This window comes from Lotus japonicus, chromosome 3 (genome assembly GCF_012489685.1).
Source record: "Lotus japonicus ecotype B-129 chromosome 3, LjGifu_v1.2".
Lineage (NCBI taxonomy): Eukaryota > Viridiplantae > Streptophyta > Magnoliopsida > Fabales > Fabaceae > Lotus > Lotus japonicus.
In genome coordinates, this window is record NC_080043.1 from 22,221,337 (window position 1) to 22,241,536 (window position 20,200).

A 20,200-nucleotide genomic window follows, 5' to 3' on the forward strand; every position below is an offset into this window, starting at 1 on the left:
TCTTAATTTGTCGTCTTACCTGAATAAGGCACAATCTACCATTGTGGAGCTGAAGTCAATGCTGGTTAATGACGATTTGAAGAAGGTGTTGGAGAAACTTGACAATATGTTCATGGTGTTTGTTTTGCGTGGTCTCCATAAGGATCTGGAATCTGTTCGAAACCAGACCCTTACTAATCTCAATATTCCTACAGCGGAGGAGCTTATTAACCGTTTACTTCGTGTCCCTTCATCTTCCACTTCAGCTAGAGTTAAATCTCATACAACCTCTGACTCCTCTTCTCTCATATCAAATTCTTTTGAGTCAGGGGGTCGAGGCCGTGGTCGTAAAGGTGGTGGACGTGGAAGAGGAGGTAGAGGAAATCTCCATTGTTCTTACTGTAAGAGGGATGGACACACACAGGATCGTTGCTACTCTATAGTTGGGTTTCCAAACAAAACTGCTAATGTCGCACAGTCTATGGAGTCCAAGGTTGAATCTGATGGTGCAAAGAATCACTCATTCTCAGCTGATGAGTACAAGGAATATCTCCAGCTGAAGGGCGCTCAACAATCATCTTCATCAGCGACTGTTGCTCAAACCGGTAATTCTACGGTTTGTTACTCTCATTCTACACCTGTTGGATCATGGGTTTTGGATTCTGGTGCCTCAGATCATCTCACTAGTAATCCTTCCTTTTTCTCTAACTTATCTTCACCCAAAACTACACACCATGTTACCCTTGCAAATGGCTCGAAAGTACAAGCCACCGGTGTTGGGCAGACATCACCTCTTCCTACACTACCTTTGAGTTCTGTTCTATTGGTTCCGGGATGTGCTTTTAATCTTATTTCTATCAGTAAATTAACCAAATCATTAGGTTGTGCCATAACTTTTACCTCTGATTCCTTCTTTATACAGGACCGGAGTACGGGACGAATGATTGGAGCAGGATCTGAATCACATGGACTCTATTATCTACAACAACCATCTTCTGCAATTTGTGCGGCTGCTGTTGAGTCTCCGAGTTTACTTCACCGTCGTCTGGGACATCCAAATTTGGACAAATTAAAGAAGACGGTGCCTTACTTGTCGCAGTTGGAGTCTTTGGAATGCGAGTCATGTCAACTTGGGAAGCATGTTAGGTCGTCTTTTCCTAGTAGTGTCAATAAAAGGGCCCTACGTCCATTTGATGTCATTCATTCTGATGTTTGGGGTCCAAGTCGTGTTTCTTCTATCTTAGGATATAGGTATTATGTCAGTTTCATTGATGATTTCTCCAAGTGTACTTGGATATTTTTAATGAAAGATAGATCTGAGTTGTTTAGTATCTTTCAAAAAATTTGTCATGAAATTGAAACTCAATTTGATAAGAAAATTCGTGTTCTACGAAGTGATAATGCTAAAGAGTATTTTTCTGATTCCTTTAACTCTTTTATGAAGTCTCATGGCATTATACATCAGTCTAGTGATCCACATACACCCCAACAAAATAGGGTAGCTGAGAGAAACATAGACATATTGTGGATAATGCTCGTACTTTATTGATCAATGCTAATGCACCTTTAAAGTTTTGGGGTGAAGCTGTTTTGACTGCAGGATATTTGATAAATCGGATGCCATCATCTGTTTTGGGTAATCAGATTCCTCATTCCATGTTGTATCCTAGGGAATCTTCATTTTGTGTTTTGCCTCGTGTCTTCGGTTGTACTTGCTGTGTTTATGATCTTTCACCAGGTCGTGATAAGATGTCTGTTCGGGCTGTCAAATGTGTCTTTCTAGGTTACTCTCGTGTTTAAAAAGAGTATAAGTGTTACTCTCCATCCACACATAAGTTCTACACTTCTGCAGATGTCACGTTCTTTGAAGATACACCTTACTTTGTTACAACTGGTCAACAGTCTGATCTAGATATCTTCCCTGTGGTCTTACTTGTTCCTCAGGTGTCTATGTCACCATCTTCGGTCATTACTTCCCAAGCAGACACTCCCACTCCATCAGTGTCAGCTCCTGATATGTCTCATTATCGCATTACTTATGAGCGTCGCCCACGATGTACAGTAGCGGATGAGCCCCAGGACTCATTTTCTGCATCAGATGAGTCTTGTGATTTGGTTCCTCATCCGGCCTCCTCTCCTGCTTCAGATCCTGTTGACTTTCCCATTGCCCTCCGGAAAGGTAGTCGTTCTACTCGCAATCCTCACCCTATTTATAATTTTCTCTCATATCATCGCTTGTCCCCTGCATACTACGCTTTTGTTTCTACCATATCTTCCATTACTGTACCTAAGACTATACAGGAGGCCCTATCTCACACAGGTTGACGTCAAGCGATGATTGACGAGATGACAACTTTAGAGTCTAATAATACATGGGAGCTTGTTCCTCTTCCTGCAGGGAAATCTATTGTTGGTTGTCGTTGAGTCTTTAATGTTAAAGTAGGCCCTGATGGACATATTGGTCGATTGAAGGCTCGTCTTGTTGCCAAAGGGTACACTCGGGTTTATGGCTTGGATTATAGTGATACGTTTTCACTAGTTGCAAAGATGGCGTCTATTCGTTTATTTTTTGCCATGGCTGCTATGCGACATTGGCCCTTGTTTCAGCTGGATATTAAAAATGTCTTCTTACATGGTGATTTGGAAGAAGAGATCTATATGGAGCAACCACCAGGGTTTATTGCTCAGGGGGAGTCAGGACTAGTTTGTAAATTGCAAAAATTCTTGTATGGTCTGAAACAATCACCTCGAGCTTGGTTTGGCCGTTTCAGCAATGTTATTCAGCAGTTTGGGTTAGTTCATTGTGAAGCGGACCACTCAGTCTTCTTTAGGTGTTCATCCTTAAAGAGGTTCATTTATCTTGTGGTCTATGTGGATGATATTGTAATCACTGGTGATGATCAAGAGGGCATACAAGCTCTTAAGCAACACCTGTTTCAGCATTTTCAGACTAAGGATCTTGGATCTTTGTATTACTTTCTTGGGATTGAGGTAGCTCAGTCAAAGTCCGACATTGCTATTTGTCAAAGAAAGTATGCGCTTGATATTTTGGAAGAAACAGACCTTCTTAACTGCAAGCCTGTGGATACTCCTATGCACCCTAATGTGAAGCTTCTGCCTAACCAGGGGGAGCCTTATTCTGATCCAGGAAGATATAGGAGGTTAGTAGGAAAGTTGAATTATCTCATAATGGTCAGGCCTGATATATCATTCTCTGTTAGTGTTGTTAGTTAGTTTTTAAACTCTCCTTGTAAGAGTCATTGGCAGGCCGTTATTCGGATACCCTAATACATAAAATGGTCGCTTGGAAAAGGTCTTGTTTATACTGATAGAGGTCATACTAGTATTATTGGATATTCAGATGCGGATTGGGCAGGTGATGTAGGTGATAGGAGATCCACCTCTGGTTATTGTGTTTTTATTGGTGGAAATCTCATCTCTTAGAAGAGTAAGAAACAAAGTGTTGTTGCTAGATCAAGCACCGAAGCTGAGTATCGTGCTATGGCTCATACTACGTGTGAGCTCTTGTGGTTGAAGCACTTACTTGAGGAGTTGAAGTTTTGTGCGATTACTCCTATGAACTTAGTTTGTGACAATCAGTCAGCTTTATATCTTTCTTCTAATCCGGTTTTTCATGAACGAACAAAACATATAGAAGTTGATTGTCATTTTATTAGGGAGAAGATTCTTTGTGGTACTATCAAGACTTCTTCTATTTGCTCTCAAGATCAGCTGGCTGATATTTTTACCAAGTCTTTACGGGGTCCCCGGATAAAATATATATGTGACAAGCTGGATGCATACGATTTATATGCTCCAACTTGAGGGGGAGTATTGAGATATGTAGATAAAATAAATATGGATAAATATATTTAGTATATTTTATCTTTTATTAGGATAGATCTTTTCCTTATTTAGCTATCCCTAAACTCTTGTATATATATATGTACTCAGTTTCATGGAATAATCAATCAGAATATTTCATTCAAGTATGACATATTGCTAAAAGTTTGAAAATACATCATGGTGTAGGGGCATTTTCTACTACGTGGAGGCATTTTTCTACTGTGTGGGAAAAATAACACTTATTATCTTAATACTCTAGTATACCATTAGTATTTTTTTTTAAATCATGTGCGGGCAAATGCCCCACTTTGTGCTAACTTGCATCCGTCCCTGGCCCATGGTATGTTGAACTTTTCCTTCGACTCTAAGGAAAGTACCTATGCGTTGGTTTAAATCTCTCTCTTCCATTTCAATTAGAGGATTGGATGAACTTTGAAACAATTCATTCATCATTTTATCACTAGTAAAAGGCTGCCAAAAACTTTTCATACTTTGGGAAAAATCGACCAAGGGAATGAATCATTGCAGGACTTTCTCGTAAAGTTATGTAAGGAGGCTACCTTGGTTCCAAGTTTGGACCCAAAGGTCACGCTTCATTTGTTACGCGAAGCAATCAGAGTAATGACTATTTTCATACGTCTTCATAAAATGCGCCACCACTTGACATGGAATAGTTCAGGATAAGGGGATTAAAGGATGTGAATGTAGATGATATAGTTTGGCTGACTCTGACTTTGTTTGTCTAAAACTTTAGGTTTCACTTGCAATTATAAAAGAAAAGTTGTTTTTCTTTAAAATCAAATCACCTATTATAACTTTATAATCAATTGCATAATCATGACTTAACTATAACCCAAATTCCTATTTGATTTCCCTACTTGGTATATAGAAATTCTCAAGAAGATTTAAGAGGCTATCTAGTTTCGGTGATCTGATTTAGAATTAGGTGATGAAAGTGAAGAGTTGTTAGAAAAGAGTTGGTGATGTGGCGGTGGACGATGGTAAAGTGGGAGTAGAATGAGTTAGGGTTTAAAGAGAGAAGATGAAAGAAGTATATAAGATTGATCTCGATCGTTGATTAAAATAATAGTATATCTAACGATGTGTAGACATTGTGTTTATGTATATCACTGATTCGAACGTTAACGTTAGACGGAACCGTTTGGAATATAAACAAAACAGAGGGGATAATGAAAGTCTTACATGCATAGTTTCGAGAAACTTTTCCGCGTAAAAGAGGTGAGAAAACCAGCAAAAAGAAGAAAAATGTCTAAAACCATGTTAACTAATATTTGCTTCACAGTGAAGTTTAACTTTTAGTTTCAAAAATCCATCTGATTTCTTAAGATTTCTTTTATTTTTACACAATTTAATTAATTAATAAACTAATTAATATGTATAATTCATTAAAATTAACAATCCATATGGGGTTGTCTAACATCATTTTCTCTCATATTTTCACCACAACATTCAAGTAAAGGGTAAAGGATGGAGTATTCAAAATTACAATTTGTAATTAAAAATTGGGTTAACGATTTATTCCCTAATTTCGTAAGTGAGTTTCATTTTAGTTTTTTAATGGAAAAATAATGTTCAATAGCGGTATAAAACAACAAACCGCCACTAAACTTTATTTCTCCATTGAAAAACTAAAATCAAACCCGCTTATAAAATCACAGACTAATTTGATCATTAACCAAAAGAAATTGGATGTCATTTGACACAAAAACCAGGGACAATGATGTAAAATGGAGTTTGAATATCTAAAGAAACCTCTGTTTCTTCTCTCTCTCACTTTATTGTCACTGTTTGTTTCAGCTGAGATAATAGAAATCACTGTCTGAAACCAAACCATGATCTCATTCTCTCTCTTCGATTTTCCCTGAAATTCTGTATATCGTCATGAAGAAGAATACACGGTTAGGGTTTTCTCCATTGTCTCTATTCTAGCCATCTCTATCTCTTTCATCATCATCATCAATCATCATCCTCACTTTCCCTCAAAAACTGAGCTTCTTCTTCAAGCTCCAAACTCTCTTTCATTTCCCTGGAATCTGGTTTAGGAAAGGAAAAAAGTTACTGGGTTGCTTCCAAGTTTGAGCCTTTTGAAACAACCACATTGGTTCTCGTTTCATGGATATTTCATTTCATAATGGGCTATTGCCCAGAGAAAAAGAGAAACCCATCAATTGAGGACTCAACTTCAGCTTCAAGTTCAAGTGGGGTTTTTGTTGAAGAAAGAAGAAGAAGATAAAGGACAAGTTCCGGTTTCTGTGGGAAGATAAACCAGCAGTTTCAGCAGGTGGTTTTTGTTGAGATAAACGAGATTTTCAAAGGGTAGTTTCCGTTTCGGTTTTGTGATCTGAGTTTACTTACAAGCTTAGCTTAGCTGGTTTTGTACTATCATATCAATAGTAACGGAGGTTGGTTACACACTTTCTTTCTTTCCTTCTTTTCTTTTTCTGTCTGTACTATAAACAAACCGACCCCATTTGGGTCCAGTCCAATCTAGGCAAGAGTTATAAGAATCTCGTGCTTGTGTCTTGCTTTATTTTCATTTGGGGTGGTGTTGTTGTTACTTGATAGTTACTATTATATGCTAACAAGTGCATTCAAGAACAAGTGAGAAGAAGAAGAACATACATACATGGCTATGACTTTTGTTCAAGATAGGGAAAGCAGCATTGACAGGCACCTTGATTCTTCTGGGAAATATGTGCGGTACACCGCGGAGCAGGTGGAAGCTTTGGAACGGGTTTATACTGAGTGTCCAAAGCCTAGTTCTTTGAGGAGGCAGCAGCTGATCCGTGAATGCCCGGTTCTCGCGAATGTTGAACCGAAGCAGATCAAAGTTTGGTTTCAGAATCGCAGGTAATGGTCCTGTTTCGGTTGGACTTGTTGTTGGGTGGGGTAAGTGTTGTTGATGTGGTGTGGTTTTGTCGCGTGCAGGTGTAGAGAGAAGCAGAGAAAAGAGGCTTCTAGGCTTCAGGCTGTGAACCGGAAGCTGAATGCAATGAACAAATTGTTGATGGAGGAGAATGATCGGTTGCAGAAACAGGTGTCACAGTTGGTGTGTGAGAATGGGTTTATGCGCCAGCAATTGCAAGCTGTAAGCAGCCTAACAACATTTGTTTTCATTTGTCATGGTTTGTTTGAGGCATCTAGTTATGGCTTCAACCATGTTTGATTTGGTTGTTTCGACTGTCAATGCAGCCGTCAGCAGCTGGAACTACTGATGGCAATGGTGATTCGGTGGCTACTACTTCTCGGAATTCTATGAGAGATGCTAATAGTCCTGCTGGGTAATTTTGAAGTTCATGACATGAGAGCTTTCCTCTATCGGTTCTTCTTGTGAAGCTTTCTCTTATTGTTTTTCTGGCATGATCCTTGCAGATTCCTATCAATTGCAGAGGAGACCTTAGCAGAGTTCCTTTCAAAGGCTACAGGAACTGCTGTGGATTGGGTCCAGTTGCCCGGGATGAAGGTTTCTATTTTACTCTCTTTTTTCTTTTCTTTTGTCCTTTCAAGATAAGTAAGTAAATTAGCGATCATGCTTCTAGTAGACAATTATTATTATTATTATTGCTCTTGCAATTATGATACCATGCTTATTTTGATATGAAGGCCATGTTTGTTCCGCTAATATCATCTATTGTATTTGTTTCTAAATTCTTTTTGCTAGCCTGGTCCGGATTCGGTTGGGATCTTTACCATTTCACAAAGTTGCAGTGGCGTGGCTGCTCGAGCGTGTGGTTTGGTTAGTTTAGAACCTAATAAGGTAATTAAAAAGGCCAAATACGATTTGTGATTTTCAGTAATTTCTTGATATGAAGTCTGTAAGCTCTCTGAACTTGCTAAATTCCAAAATTTACATAGGTTGCAGAGATTCTAAAAGATCGTCTGTCTTGGTTTCGAGATTGTCGGAGTCTTGAAGTTTTCACAATGTTCCCAGCTGGAAATGGAGGGACAATTGAGCTTGTTTACACTCAGGTGAACAATCAAATGTGAAATGTTAGATCCATTAGTTATTTTCTGAACTTATGAGTAAACTTTAAGTTTGCCACAGACATATGCTCCTATGACATTGTCTCCTGCCCGGGATTTCTGGACTCTAAGATACACTACAACTTTGGAAAATGGCAGTCTTGTGGTGAGTATTCTTGTTTTGTTTAATATCCAACACAACACCGTTATTGCATAGGGTTAAATATAAAACAACATCCATCCTGGTTTCTTTTAATTGTCGTTTTAAAGGAAGATGATCTAATGTAATTGCACTTATATGCATTCTGATTCACTTAGCCTGTTTGGAACCACTTCTCGGGAGCCATATAGTCACTTCTACATATCAGCTACAAGTTGTAGCTTTTGGTGAAATCTGCACTTGATTTTGTGCCTAATTTATTCCAAACACACTCTGAAGGTTTGTGAGAGGTCACTCTCCGGTTCTGGTGCCGGACCAAATGCTGCTGCTGCCCATCAGTTTGTGAGGGCTGAAATGCTGCCTAGTGGCTACTTGATTCGACCGTGTGAAGGTGGAGGATCGATCATTCACATTGTAGACCACCTAAACCTACAGGTTTGACTTTGTGGCAATTAGCTTGGATATTTTTAATTTCCTTTAATATACATTAAATTGCTTAATCTTTTTTTCTAGGCATGGAGTGTACCGGAAGTGCTGCGACCACTTTATGAATCATCAAAAGTGGTAGCTCAGAGAATGACAATTGCAGTAAGTAATTCTCATTTCATCTGATTTTCCTCATCTTTTTCTAAGAAGACAGGTATTAATACAATGGCGTTTGTGACAGGCACTTCGCTATGTCAGGCAAATAGCTCAAGAAACAAGTGGTGAAGTGGTGTATGGGTTAGGTAGGCAACCTGCTGTTCTGAGAACTTTTAGCCAAAGGTTGAGCAGGTATGCCACATTAAATAGTTTGTTCTCTTGAAAACTATTTCAGTCTGCTGTTATCAAAATGATCTGTTGTATTATTGGAAAATTGATACATCACAATTACAGGGGCTTCAATGACGCTGTCAATGGGTTCAATGATGATGGCTGGTCTGTTCTAAACTGTGATGGTGCTGAGGATGTTATTATTTCGGTTAATTCAACGAAGAATTTAAGTGGCACGTCTAATCCAGCAAGTTCCCTCACATTTGCTGGAGGAGTTCTCTGTGCAAAAGCTTCTATGTTACTTCAAGTGAGTGTGAGACCCCATTGGCATGACGCGTTGAATGATTTTTCTTTAATATTACATTTATATCTTGCAAATGTTATATGACAAATTTTCACTCTGCTTTACTTGCAGAACATCCCTCCTGCTGTCTTAGTACGCTTTCTGAGGGAACATCGCTCGGAATGGGCTGATTTTAATGTGGATGCCTACTCTGCTGCATCACTTAAAGCTGGCTCGTATGCCTATCCAGGAATGAGGCCTATGAGGTTCACAGGCAATCAAATAATCATGCCTCTTGGGCATACAATTGAACATGAAGAGGTATGTATGCCCTTGCTCATGCATCGATTCCGGATGGAAGTGCCCCTTAATTTATGTCACGGATTCATTTGAGAGATTTTGGCTTGCATGACAAGGAGTTCTTTATTTTTTATTCACATGTTAAATGCATATTTGCTTTGGGCTAAGATTTGGTTTATAAATTTGTGCCTGTTACGCATTTCAGTAGAATGATACCAATCATTTCTGGCCAGCTCACATCAAAAATTTATATTTGCAAGCGACGTTTATGCTATTGTTTTGTTAACATTCTAGATGCTTGAAGTTATCCGGCTTGAAGGTCACTCTCTCGCTCAAGAAGATGCTTTTGCTTCCAGGGACGTTCATCTCTTACAGGTTCTCCCTCTGACTCTAGTTGGAATTGAGGATATTATCTGTATTATGTTTCTACTTATCTTGCATAAACTGAGTCAGATTAAATGGTGACTTGTCATCTCTGGGAAAATTTTCTATTTTCTTCCTTTGAATCTATTATTTTGTGACAAATATCACTGAAAAAGGAAGATTCTCAGTGTATAATACTCTAAGCAGAGTTCACAATTAGAAATCTGTGTCTTAATTCATGATATAGCTGGACTTGTGCTGACATTATCTCAGTAAAGGTTATTTTTGGAAATAACAATTTCCAATTTCAGTATTTGCAAGTTGCAACTGTCTATTATACTCTGATGAAAGGAAACATATGTGAAGGGGATTAGCGGTGTACACAAAATACGACAAATGAAAGTTGGGCTGGGCGCCTGGGCCAGACCAAAATATTTATGTGGGCTTGTATTTGTCAAGCTTAGTCCATTTATTTCATCAGACTTGGCTCATTTTGACAGCGCTGACATGAGTGCACAAAATTTTTCTGCATTCCACCTCATTGTGGCTTTTTACTTGCAACATCAGTTTAAATCTGAAGAAATTGCATGAAATTCTGGCTAGCTTGTTACTTATATTATTTGTGCCCCGTATGGATGCACTTCATCTATAGTTCATTTTTATGTGGTCTTAGTTTTACTAAGAATGTGATAAAATATAAATAGTCAGGTACTAAGGACCCTTTTTTGTTTCTTCGTTATTGTTTTGTAACAGTTATGTAGTGGAATTGATGAGGATGCTGTGGGAGCTTGCTGTGAGCTCATATTTGCTCCAATTGATGAAATGTTCCCAGACGATGCTCCGTTGGTTCCTTCGGGTTTCCGCATTATCCCATTAGATTCAAAACCAGTTGAGTCCTGTTTCTTCGTATCTGATTTTTCTCCTACTGATACTGTTGTTCATATATGGAGCCGCACAGTAATCAAGTTAATTTGATATTTTGTTTCAGGGTGATAAAAAGGACACAATGACAACAAATAAAACCTTGAATTTGACATCTGGCCTTGAAGTAGGCGCATCAACAAATCATACTGCTGGAGATGCCTCATCATGTCATAACAATCGATCAGTGTTGACTATTGCCTTCCAGTTTCCTTTTGAGAGCAGCCTACAGGATAATGTTGCGGTCATGGCACGTCAGTATGTCCGGAGCGTGATTTCCTCCGTGCAGACGGTTTCCATGGCTATATCTCCATCTGGCACAAACCCAGCTGCTGGAGCAAAACTCTCTGTTGGCTCTCCAGAAGCTTTGACGCTAGCTCGTTGGGTCTGCCAGAGTTATAGGCAAGTGTTCTTATATATGATATCTCTGCTCAATATTTCCAAAAGTCTAAGTTAATGCATGCATTGTCTATCTCAAGTGGGTTGAGAATTATTTGGCTTGGAAATTGGAATGTATTTTTCTCCTGTCACACTAATATCTATGATAAACGATTCACATTGCCATCTGTTCAAGCATTGTAGTTATATGTTCATTTTAAAAAAGGCATCTCACATGTTTCTCTATTAATCTATCTTTCCATAAATCTTATCTGAAAACAGTTATTATTTGGGGACTGGACTGCTGAGATCTGATTCTCTTGTGGGTGATTTGGTACTGAAACATTTGTGGCATCATCAGGATGCCATTTTGTGCTGTTCTTTGAAGGTATGCTTATAATATTCATGGTACAGTTTATCCTTTTGAAAGTAATGAAATTTTGCACTGGAATTGGGATGTGTGTGACGATATTCATATGGTTCTTTGTTCGGAATTGCAGTCAGTGCCCATGTTCATATTTGCAAATCAGGCTGGGCTTGACATGTTGGAAACAACTCTTGTGGCTTTACAAGACATCACTTTGGATAAAATATTTGATGAGTCTGGCCGCAAGGCATTGTTTGCAGATTTCGCCAAGTTAATGCAGCAGGTAATATCCTCATGCGAGCATGTTCACATCAAAAGGCCCAAGCGCCAAATTAATATGACAAGAATGTCATCTTCTTCTAAAACTAAACTCCCTATCTGCCCTCCGACTAGAAATGAAATTTGAGGTTCTTACTTCAAAAATAAATAAGAAATTAACATCTCAATTAGTATGCTGTTTCTGTAAAATGTAAATGGATGAAAGCCTGTTTGGATCAGCTTCTGTTCTCTCAAAAGCAATTCTGACACCCAGAGTTCACTCGCATAAAGTTCTTCGTGTAATTAATTTTGGTTTTAGAATCTATTGTAGAAGAGTTTCCAAACATGCACTGAATTTTTGGTATGCTTTTTTCTATTGTAGAAGAGTTTCGAAAAATGCATTGAATTGTTGTATTCTTTTTTATTCCTTCAGGGATTTGCTTATCTGCCAGCTGGGATCTGTATGTCCACAATGGGGCGGCATGTTTCATATGAGCAAGTCATCGCCTGGAAAGTGCTTGCTGAAGAAGATAACAGTGTTCATTGCTTAGCTTTCTCTTTCATAAATTGGTCATTTGTATGAAAAATCTAATTTCTGTATTTATAGCCCAGCTTTTTCCCGCTTGAATGTAAGAGTGTATAAAGCAAATTGAGAAAATTTTGAGAGGGAAAAAGAAATCAGAATTTTTGTTCATCTACATCATATGGTCATGTTTGCATCATTCAATTTAATTGATTTCTTGGCTGGTGCAGACACCAAATTGATTTAATCTTGTAAATTTTGGTTAGCGACTGAAATGAGGACTTGATGACACATGAAATACTTCTATTTGGGGCTATCTAATGTCAACCACATGTTTGGGCGGTGAATGTAAACAGAACTAGCTACGGGAAAAGCAAATTTGTAACTATTTAGTAGCTAATTTTTGGATAACTGTTTTGCAACTGTTTTTTCAAGTTACAAACCGTATTTGACATGGTTACAAATCCTATGTTTGCAAGTTGCAGCAATGTACCGGTGCATCACCTGAACATGTGGTGGGCGCTAGATAAAGCCTATTGGGGGCTGTATATGAAGTTCTTACATCTCATATGGTTTTAGCCACAAGATGTTCCTAATGAAGTTCAAATCTTTATATTGCAGATGAAATACCTACTGCACTTCATGCTTCATTCAATACATGTGATGAAAAGGACGAATTGGGCTCAATTGGTAAAAAATATAATTTAGAATATCAAGAAAACAGAAATGGAGGAATGAAAAAGAACGTTTATATTGTGAAGAAAAGGAAGAAAAATCCTTGTTATACTAGGAAGGAGGAAACCATTGAAAAATGCATGAAGTTAGCTTAGATTTCATTCTTGCACATTTTATAGTGTTTTACTTTTATCTCATACACAGCTTTATGCCATATGTGTATTGGTGGTCAGCACATGATTCAAAGCTCAACAATTCCACAAACTACATTTTTATGACTTTTTCCCGGAAGTGATTATGAGGCTCTTAATGAGAGACCCAAACACGCTCTTAGCTGGCTTGTTTGGTTTTTGCTCAAATCTTAAATAGCTACATGCATTCAAATCAATGTTGAATCGTCTTCTTTACATTATCAATCTAACTAAGCATATACCCTGATCAAACCTATCTATGAGTGGTAACAAGTGGTGGACAGACAATTATTTCCATTTGGTAACAAAAATTGAAATTGTGACAGTGACAATTGTAAATTTGTAACAAGCGTATCAACACTTCAATAGAAATGTCCTAGTCTGTCAGACACTATTTTAGTTTGACAACAAATGAAAGCCATTTCAAATTAGCTGAACATAGTGGTTTTGATGTGAACAACATCCAAGATCATTATCAAATAGGACTGTGATGTCTGCCAGCTAGCCCACATGCAATTAACCTGCATTGAAGTTACAAATCCAAGATCTTCTGAACAATTTCTAAATGACAAAGATTGCAATACTAAAATTGGCAACACTTTATTGGATACCCGTTGGCGTAACACTCACTTCCTTCTATTAATGGATTGATATAAATGTTTTTCACGTTAACTCAACTGGTATCTAACAAACATTTGGGTAAAGTTTATGCACGTCCCAGCAAATAATGAGTATATATGGATTTCACTAAAAATAAACAGTGTATTAAAAAGATTTTAAGGATTTATTGCAAGTACTTCCGCCCATTGGTATTATATATATATATATATGAATGAAAATGAGGATATTATTGTCCAAGAAAGAAATAAGTTATGGGCATTATTGTCATGTGCCTCCTGAGATGGAGCTATTCGTTCTCGGTCTTCAATATCAAACTTGAGTCACCCAACACAACGGAGCTAATAGCATTGAAATTGCTGATTGTCATTTCTGTTCTGGTAGCCATAGTCATGCCATAAACCATTAGTTACATGAAAACAGAGATAGTTATTATAAAATAGTCCTAGATATAGAATACAAGAAGACTGGCCTTGAATACAAAGCTAATTAGAGTAGAACCTAACCTCTAAAATCAGGTCCTTGGGGCTTGTTTGGGCCCATAAATAGACTTGTTTGATTTGCATACCAGGTTTTATAATCAGGCTCAAATTGAACATTTCTTTCCTTTGTTAAATAATAGTTTGAGTGTGTTTTGGGAAGTGCAAACTTGATAACATTCTTATCCCAGTGTCCTACAACAAACTAACCCTTAACTTAATGATACTATTTAAAAGTATGTGTCTCTACATTGACTTTTTTTGCTAGATTCCCTTCATTGGCAGTGATTATGATGCAAATATATATGTATTTATCATTTTCTTTACCAATATCTGTTCATCCATCTGTTTAATAGATTTCAGTACAGTCAAAGTACAAATGGATCCTTCTTTTCATTTACTGACGTGAACATTATGTTACATCCAGGGGAAAAGGAGATTATCAGATTGACTATGTGCCTGCACCTCGAGTCACTGAAGCTGACAAAAACAATGATCGAAAGTATGCACCAATTTGAGTAGACTGTTACCTTATATAATTTATAGTAATAAAATGCTTTGTTTCAATTTCTGGAATGTAAGAAGGAAAACGAATTCTATATAAGAGTGCCATCATGTCATTTACTTATGATTTCTCCAATGAAATACTTACTTGGGTCTTCACCTGTTGCTTAAACTTTTGGGATAGTAAGTTCATGATGACATGGTATTAGAGTCTCTATAGTCAATGGGTCTATCATCCTTGCTTCCCCATTCTTCTAGTAAAAAAATTGAATTTTGTACTAAGTAGGTAGGCTTTTGTAATGTCCACACTTCATTCATGTGTCTTTACCTAACAACTTAATTACGCTTCTGCGATAGTCAATGACAACTTAGTTCTCTTGTCCTTGTCCTTCTTGGCAGTTATCAACAGTCTATTTTCTTTGGTGTGATGTTTACTAAAGATAGTCATAATCAAGGTTATTGAGTTTGTTTTTTATTCCCTCACCTGCTTTATTTGTGTCTGAATGAGTTTAGTTTTGACTAATCGGTGATATTTAAGTTGTATACTGAATGCAGCTTCAGTCTTTAAGAAAGCCTTCTTAGTAATGTTATATAGCTGCTGTTAGTTAGTTCTAACTGAGAAATACACTTGTTTGAGGGCAGGGTAGGTCAATCTTCATCGTATCTCTTAGGTAACAAATTCAAAGCTAATATATTTTGAAAGCTCATGGGAGACAAGCTTATTTTGGGCTTTTGCTTTATCCCTTTTTATTTTTGTTATGAACATAAATTGTCTTCAAATATAATTGCTGCGAGTTATTCACTTACTACTTGCCTCTTTAGGTCATTAAATAGAGCTCTGGACAGAAGACTACCTTCTTCTCTATGGTAATGGATATGGGGCTCCAAGCGGAAAGCCTGTATGGCATTTTCCAGAGAAAGTTTATGAATCAGAGAACACTATGCATAAGGTGAAAATACTTATGCGGCTTTCCCTCCTCTTATTTCCTTATGTTCTTTTGCCTCTTAATTTTTTGGAAATTTTGCAGTGTGCAGAGTCTGCATTAAAATCAGTCTTAGGAGATCTTTCTAACACATTTTGTTGGAAATGCTCCAATGGCCCATATGGTTGTTCAGCCTACAGAAGACCTTTCAGGATCCACATCTTTTCAGGTATATTTATAGGATATTTGTTGTATTTCTGATCTACTATTGGAAGGTTGATATCTTTCAATATGTTAATTTTTATCGGTATGTGTTGGCATTTTCTGAACATTTTTTTGTGTTGTACCTCTTGATTCCAAAACAAGCATTTTCAGTACAGTATTCTGTCTTGCTTCTGCATGTGGAAATTTATTATTTTTGCTCATTCTTTACTGAGTCTTCTGTCAGAATTTCTTCTTCAAGTCACAAGTAATTGCCAAAAACCAGTTTGACATTGGAAATGTGAGGATTTCGTTTGGGTGACGAAGGATGAGTTGTTGGAGTATTTTCCTGAGTAAGCTGAGTTTTTTAACAAGATGATCATTAGCTGATGACAGTGGAGGACAGTTGTTTGATTCAAGTTATTGCAACTTAGTTCTTTTAGTATATGTGGAGATGACCTTGAAAGAAGATCAACAACATGACAGTTTTTGGGCTCAACAAAAGGTTTGGATTCAAAGTTAAATAGGACATCTCAAATTTTGGAGACTTGTGTTATGATTCAATGGATGCTGGAAGCATGTTGTTCAAAAGCTTATTATTTCTACTTGTCATATCTATTTTCGCGTTAGTTGTACTGTAATAATTAATTGCCAACTTGCCATGGTGATTGTGACCTTGTTATTCATTCACTGATGACAAAGAGAAGTTATACTAGGAAGGAGCAAACCATTGAAAAATGCATCTGAAGTTAGCTTAGACTTCAATCTTGTTGCACATATTGTGTAGTAATGTTTTATCTCATACACAGCTTTATGCCATATTTGTATTGGTGATCAGCACATGATTCAAAACTCAACAACTCCACAAACTACACTTGTATGACTTTTTCCCAGAAGTGATTATGAGGCTCTTAATGAGAACCAAAAACACTCTTTGCTGGCTTGTTTGGTTTGCTCAAATCTTAAATAGCTACAAGCATTCAAATCAATATTGAATCTTTCTTCTTTACATTATCAAATCTAACTAAGCATATACCCTGATCAAGCCTATGTATGAGTGGAAACAAGTGGTGGACAGACAATTATTTCCATTTGGTACCAAAAATTGAAATTGTGACAGTGACAGTTTGTAAATTTGTAACAAGCGTATCAACACTTCAATAGAAATGTCCTAGTCTGTCAGACACTATTTTAATTTGGCAACAAATGAAAGCCATTCCTGAAGCCATTTCAAATTAGCTGAACATAGTGGTTTTGATGTGAACAACATCCAAGATCATTATCAATAAGGACTGTGATGTCTGCCAGCTAGCTCACAGGCAATTAACCTAAAATTGAAGTTGCAGATCCAAGATCTTCTGAACAAGTTAGCACTTGTTGGTGCAAGTGCTAACATACATTAGCACTCACTTCGAGGTAAAAAATGAACGAAACTATACTGATGGATTGAGGTAAATGTATTTTTACGTTAACTCAACTGGTATCTAAACACATTTAGGTAAAGTTTATGCTTGTCCCAGCAATAATGAGTGTCTATGAATTTCACTGAAAATAAACAGGATATTGAAAAGATTTTAAGGATTTATTGCTAGCATTTTTTATTGGTATATACATCAATGATATATAATTATAAGCTCAACAAATTATGCTACTTGCATATGCAAAATGTAACTGAAAGAAGTGAGAAATGGATTTTACATAATGCTACAAGTCACATAATCAAGCAATTTTTTTTTTGAGAAAATGAAGTAATTTTCTCACACAGTGGAGTCAAATTGACAGACAATTAGTTGCACAACAAGAGCACCCAACATAGATTAGCAGAGTCAAGCATGAACAACATAAAAAAAAAGGGGGCCAGAGATATTTGTTTTCTACCTTATAGCATGAGTGCTTACAAAATTTAGCAAACTCAAGCCCAAGAAACAGTAGACCAAAAAAACCCCTTAGAAACATAAATTCTGGTTATCAGTACTGCAAGATTATGATATATACACACCTCTCCACTTCTTTTCCACCTTCGTTTTTATCTATTTCTCTTTTCTCTATCAATCAAATCATCTATCACATCTTTACTTTTTCTTTCCTTTCTTCCTATCTCTCTCTTCCTCCACCTCTCCACATCTCATTTTTTAGGTGTAGGAAGATATAATTATTCGTACAGCAACAAGCGGGAACTTTAATCATGGATGCTTAGATGAGACCTCTTCAAACATATTCTAATCACCAAAGAGATTGACCAAAAATAAAAATAAAAAATCACCAAAGATAGAGACTCACCATATTTTTATAATAGCACTATTTAATTTTTTTGAATTGATTATATATCCCTAGTTCCTCAATTAACACAAGAACACAAATTGAAAAGGTTTGGGGCCTTTTTGTGGACAGTGGTTGTGAGATTTTAGCATTTGCGTTTGTCTGAGTTGGCTTGGCACAAAAAAATGTCTCAATTTCAATTTTCAAAGATCTTTAGCCAAATTTTCAAAATGAGTTGTTTTTTTAAATTAGAGATTGTCTAAGGACCAAAGTTAAGTACATTTCCACATATGTTGTTTTTATTGTTTTTCAATTACAACATGACACGTTCACTAATATTGAGAAGTTGAGAAAAGTTTTCACATTATAAAATTAATAAAACTTTAAAAAAAGCGAGTGTCTGTGTTATTTTTATTTAGGAACAACATAAATAGTACCTCAAATATGATTACTACATTTCAAAAAAAAAAAATATGATTACTAAATTTTCTTCATTGTCTAACTCACCCCACGAGGGTTAAATCACATATACAAGGTGAGCCAATAGTGTTTAGATAGGTTAGGAACTACACCCACTATTTATTTTTTTATATATAACATCGTAAATCCACTTAGAATGAGGTTGTATAACCCTATATGGTAAGTTAAACAATTAATTTTTATTATTTAATCCTACACGATCTCCTCTTTACACACCCACCACCAACATCACTACCACTCACTACCGTCTCCACTTTATACCCTCCACTATCATCGTCGCTACGGCCACTTAACCTTCACCATTGTTGTTGTCTGACATCATTTAGTGTCATTGTTGCCAACCAACACCTCAATGTGATGGCAATATTCCCCTTGTATCACACCACTTATAGGGTGTTCAAAAATTCTCACCCACCTCATACCATTCTACAAGAAACATATTTAAACCTTCCACATAGGCAAACAAAGTCCATTAGATTTTATCGGGATGGTTGGTTATGTCATCAACAATTTGTTCGGTCGACTTCGGGTTGAGAAAATTCTTATTGTCGATGAACCAACTGGGCGAGTGATCATTTTAGAACATATGGTAAATGAGTTTCAAAATGCAACAATTATAGATCACATGCAAAAGGTATCAAATCCTTATATTATTGAGGGTCTAAGTATTGTTCTTTCTTTGATATTACAACAACCACACAACCCTCATGTGATGAAATTCACTTCCTAATGATGTCAGTCGATAACTCGAGCCTCCGTAGCCAAACGCAAAAGGAAGAGCAAGAGACAGATAAAGGGAAGAAGAGATGGAGGAAAGATGTACAGAGGTGCGAGCATTGCAAGGTAGCATTTATCTGCAATGCTACTGCTTGAAGAAGTTATGTTGCTTCTTAAGAATGTGAGGTAAAGCAAATGAGGTGGGGGGTTGAGCTTCGACTAAGGGTTCCACTTTCTTTCATGGTCGTGAGATGTATTTTAAAATTCATGGACTCGAGTGGTTCATTTTTAGCCCAGACTCCAATTAATCCATCCGCAAAACTTGAAACTCGACTAACCCAACAACTAAAATTGGCAGAAACATACTAGTATTGTGGTTGGTTGGGTTTAGTCGGATTGGACCTTTTGAGTTTGAAGCCAATTGAATTCCACCATTTAACAATTACCCTTCCCACTTACAATTAATACTTATGTTATTATTTCCAAATAAAAACTCAATAGAATAAGAAATAATTTATTGCTCCTATTCATTATTTTTTGTCACTTAAGGTTTTAACACATATAATAAGAACAATATTAATGTTTTCATTTTTATTAGAATTACTATCTAATTCCTTAATATACAATTTGACCGGACGAATATGAGAAAACCAACTGGAAGGGTGTTGATTGAAGAAGAACAACGAAACTCCGGCAAGGAAGGGCGACAAGATGATGATCATCACAGTGCTCTATTATCCATCGTGCTTGGGAGGGGTCTCAGCGATGACAATCAGACACTCAAGTTAGAACGCGGGTTTTTGGGACTTGAGATATGAGATAGATAATTTGTACCTTATGTTCTGAAAGCCTTAGCTTTTATAGGGTTTGAGATTGCGCGGTTCGATGCAGTCATGAGTGTTTAATACATTCTCGAGCTATGTGCATTTGTCTTAGTTGCTGGTCAATTCCATAGTTACTTGGGTTGACAGGTCGGGGTTGATCGTCCTTGATCACGGTGAGGAGACAGCGTGATCAACCCGGGATAATCGACTGGAG

At 37.0% G+C, this 20,200-nt stretch overlaps 2 protein-coding genes across 2 annotated transcripts; both read left to right on the forward strand.

Moving 5' to 3' along the window:
* Positions 1 to 5,623: 5,623 nt before the first annotated feature.
* Positions 5,624 to 12,371, forward strand: LOC130746362 (homeobox-leucine zipper protein REVOLUTA-like). The gene is made up of 18 exons (XM_057598966.1): positions 5,624 to 6,696; positions 6,775 to 6,934; positions 7,039 to 7,127; positions 7,219 to 7,309; positions 7,508 to 7,603; positions 7,702 to 7,815; positions 7,892 to 7,975; positions 8,249 to 8,404; positions 8,483 to 8,557; positions 8,637 to 8,743; positions 8,846 to 9,029; positions 9,138 to 9,326; positions 9,600 to 9,680; positions 10,422 to 10,556; positions 10,657 to 10,991; positions 11,250 to 11,355; positions 11,468 to 11,617; positions 12,026 to 12,371. The coding sequence occupies exons 1-18, from the start codon at positions 6,473 to 6,475 to the stop codon at positions 12,173 to 12,175; spliced, it is 2,526 nt and encodes an 841-aa protein (XP_057454949.1). The 5' UTR covers positions 5,624 to 6,472; the 3' UTR covers positions 12,176 to 12,371.
* Positions 12,372 to 12,568: 197 nt separating this feature from the next.
* Positions 12,569 to 16,594, forward strand: LOC130743767 (uncharacterized). Its single transcript, XM_057595997.1, is given in 8 exon segments — positions 12,569 to 12,660; positions 14,506 to 14,580; positions 15,405 to 15,431; positions 15,433 to 15,532; positions 15,611 to 15,657; positions 15,659 to 15,734; positions 15,954 to 16,005; positions 16,008 to 16,594. Coding segments are annotated over 8 exon segments (558 nt in total). The 3' UTR covers positions 16,097 to 16,594.
* Positions 16,595 to 20,200: the final 3,606 nt, after the last annotated feature.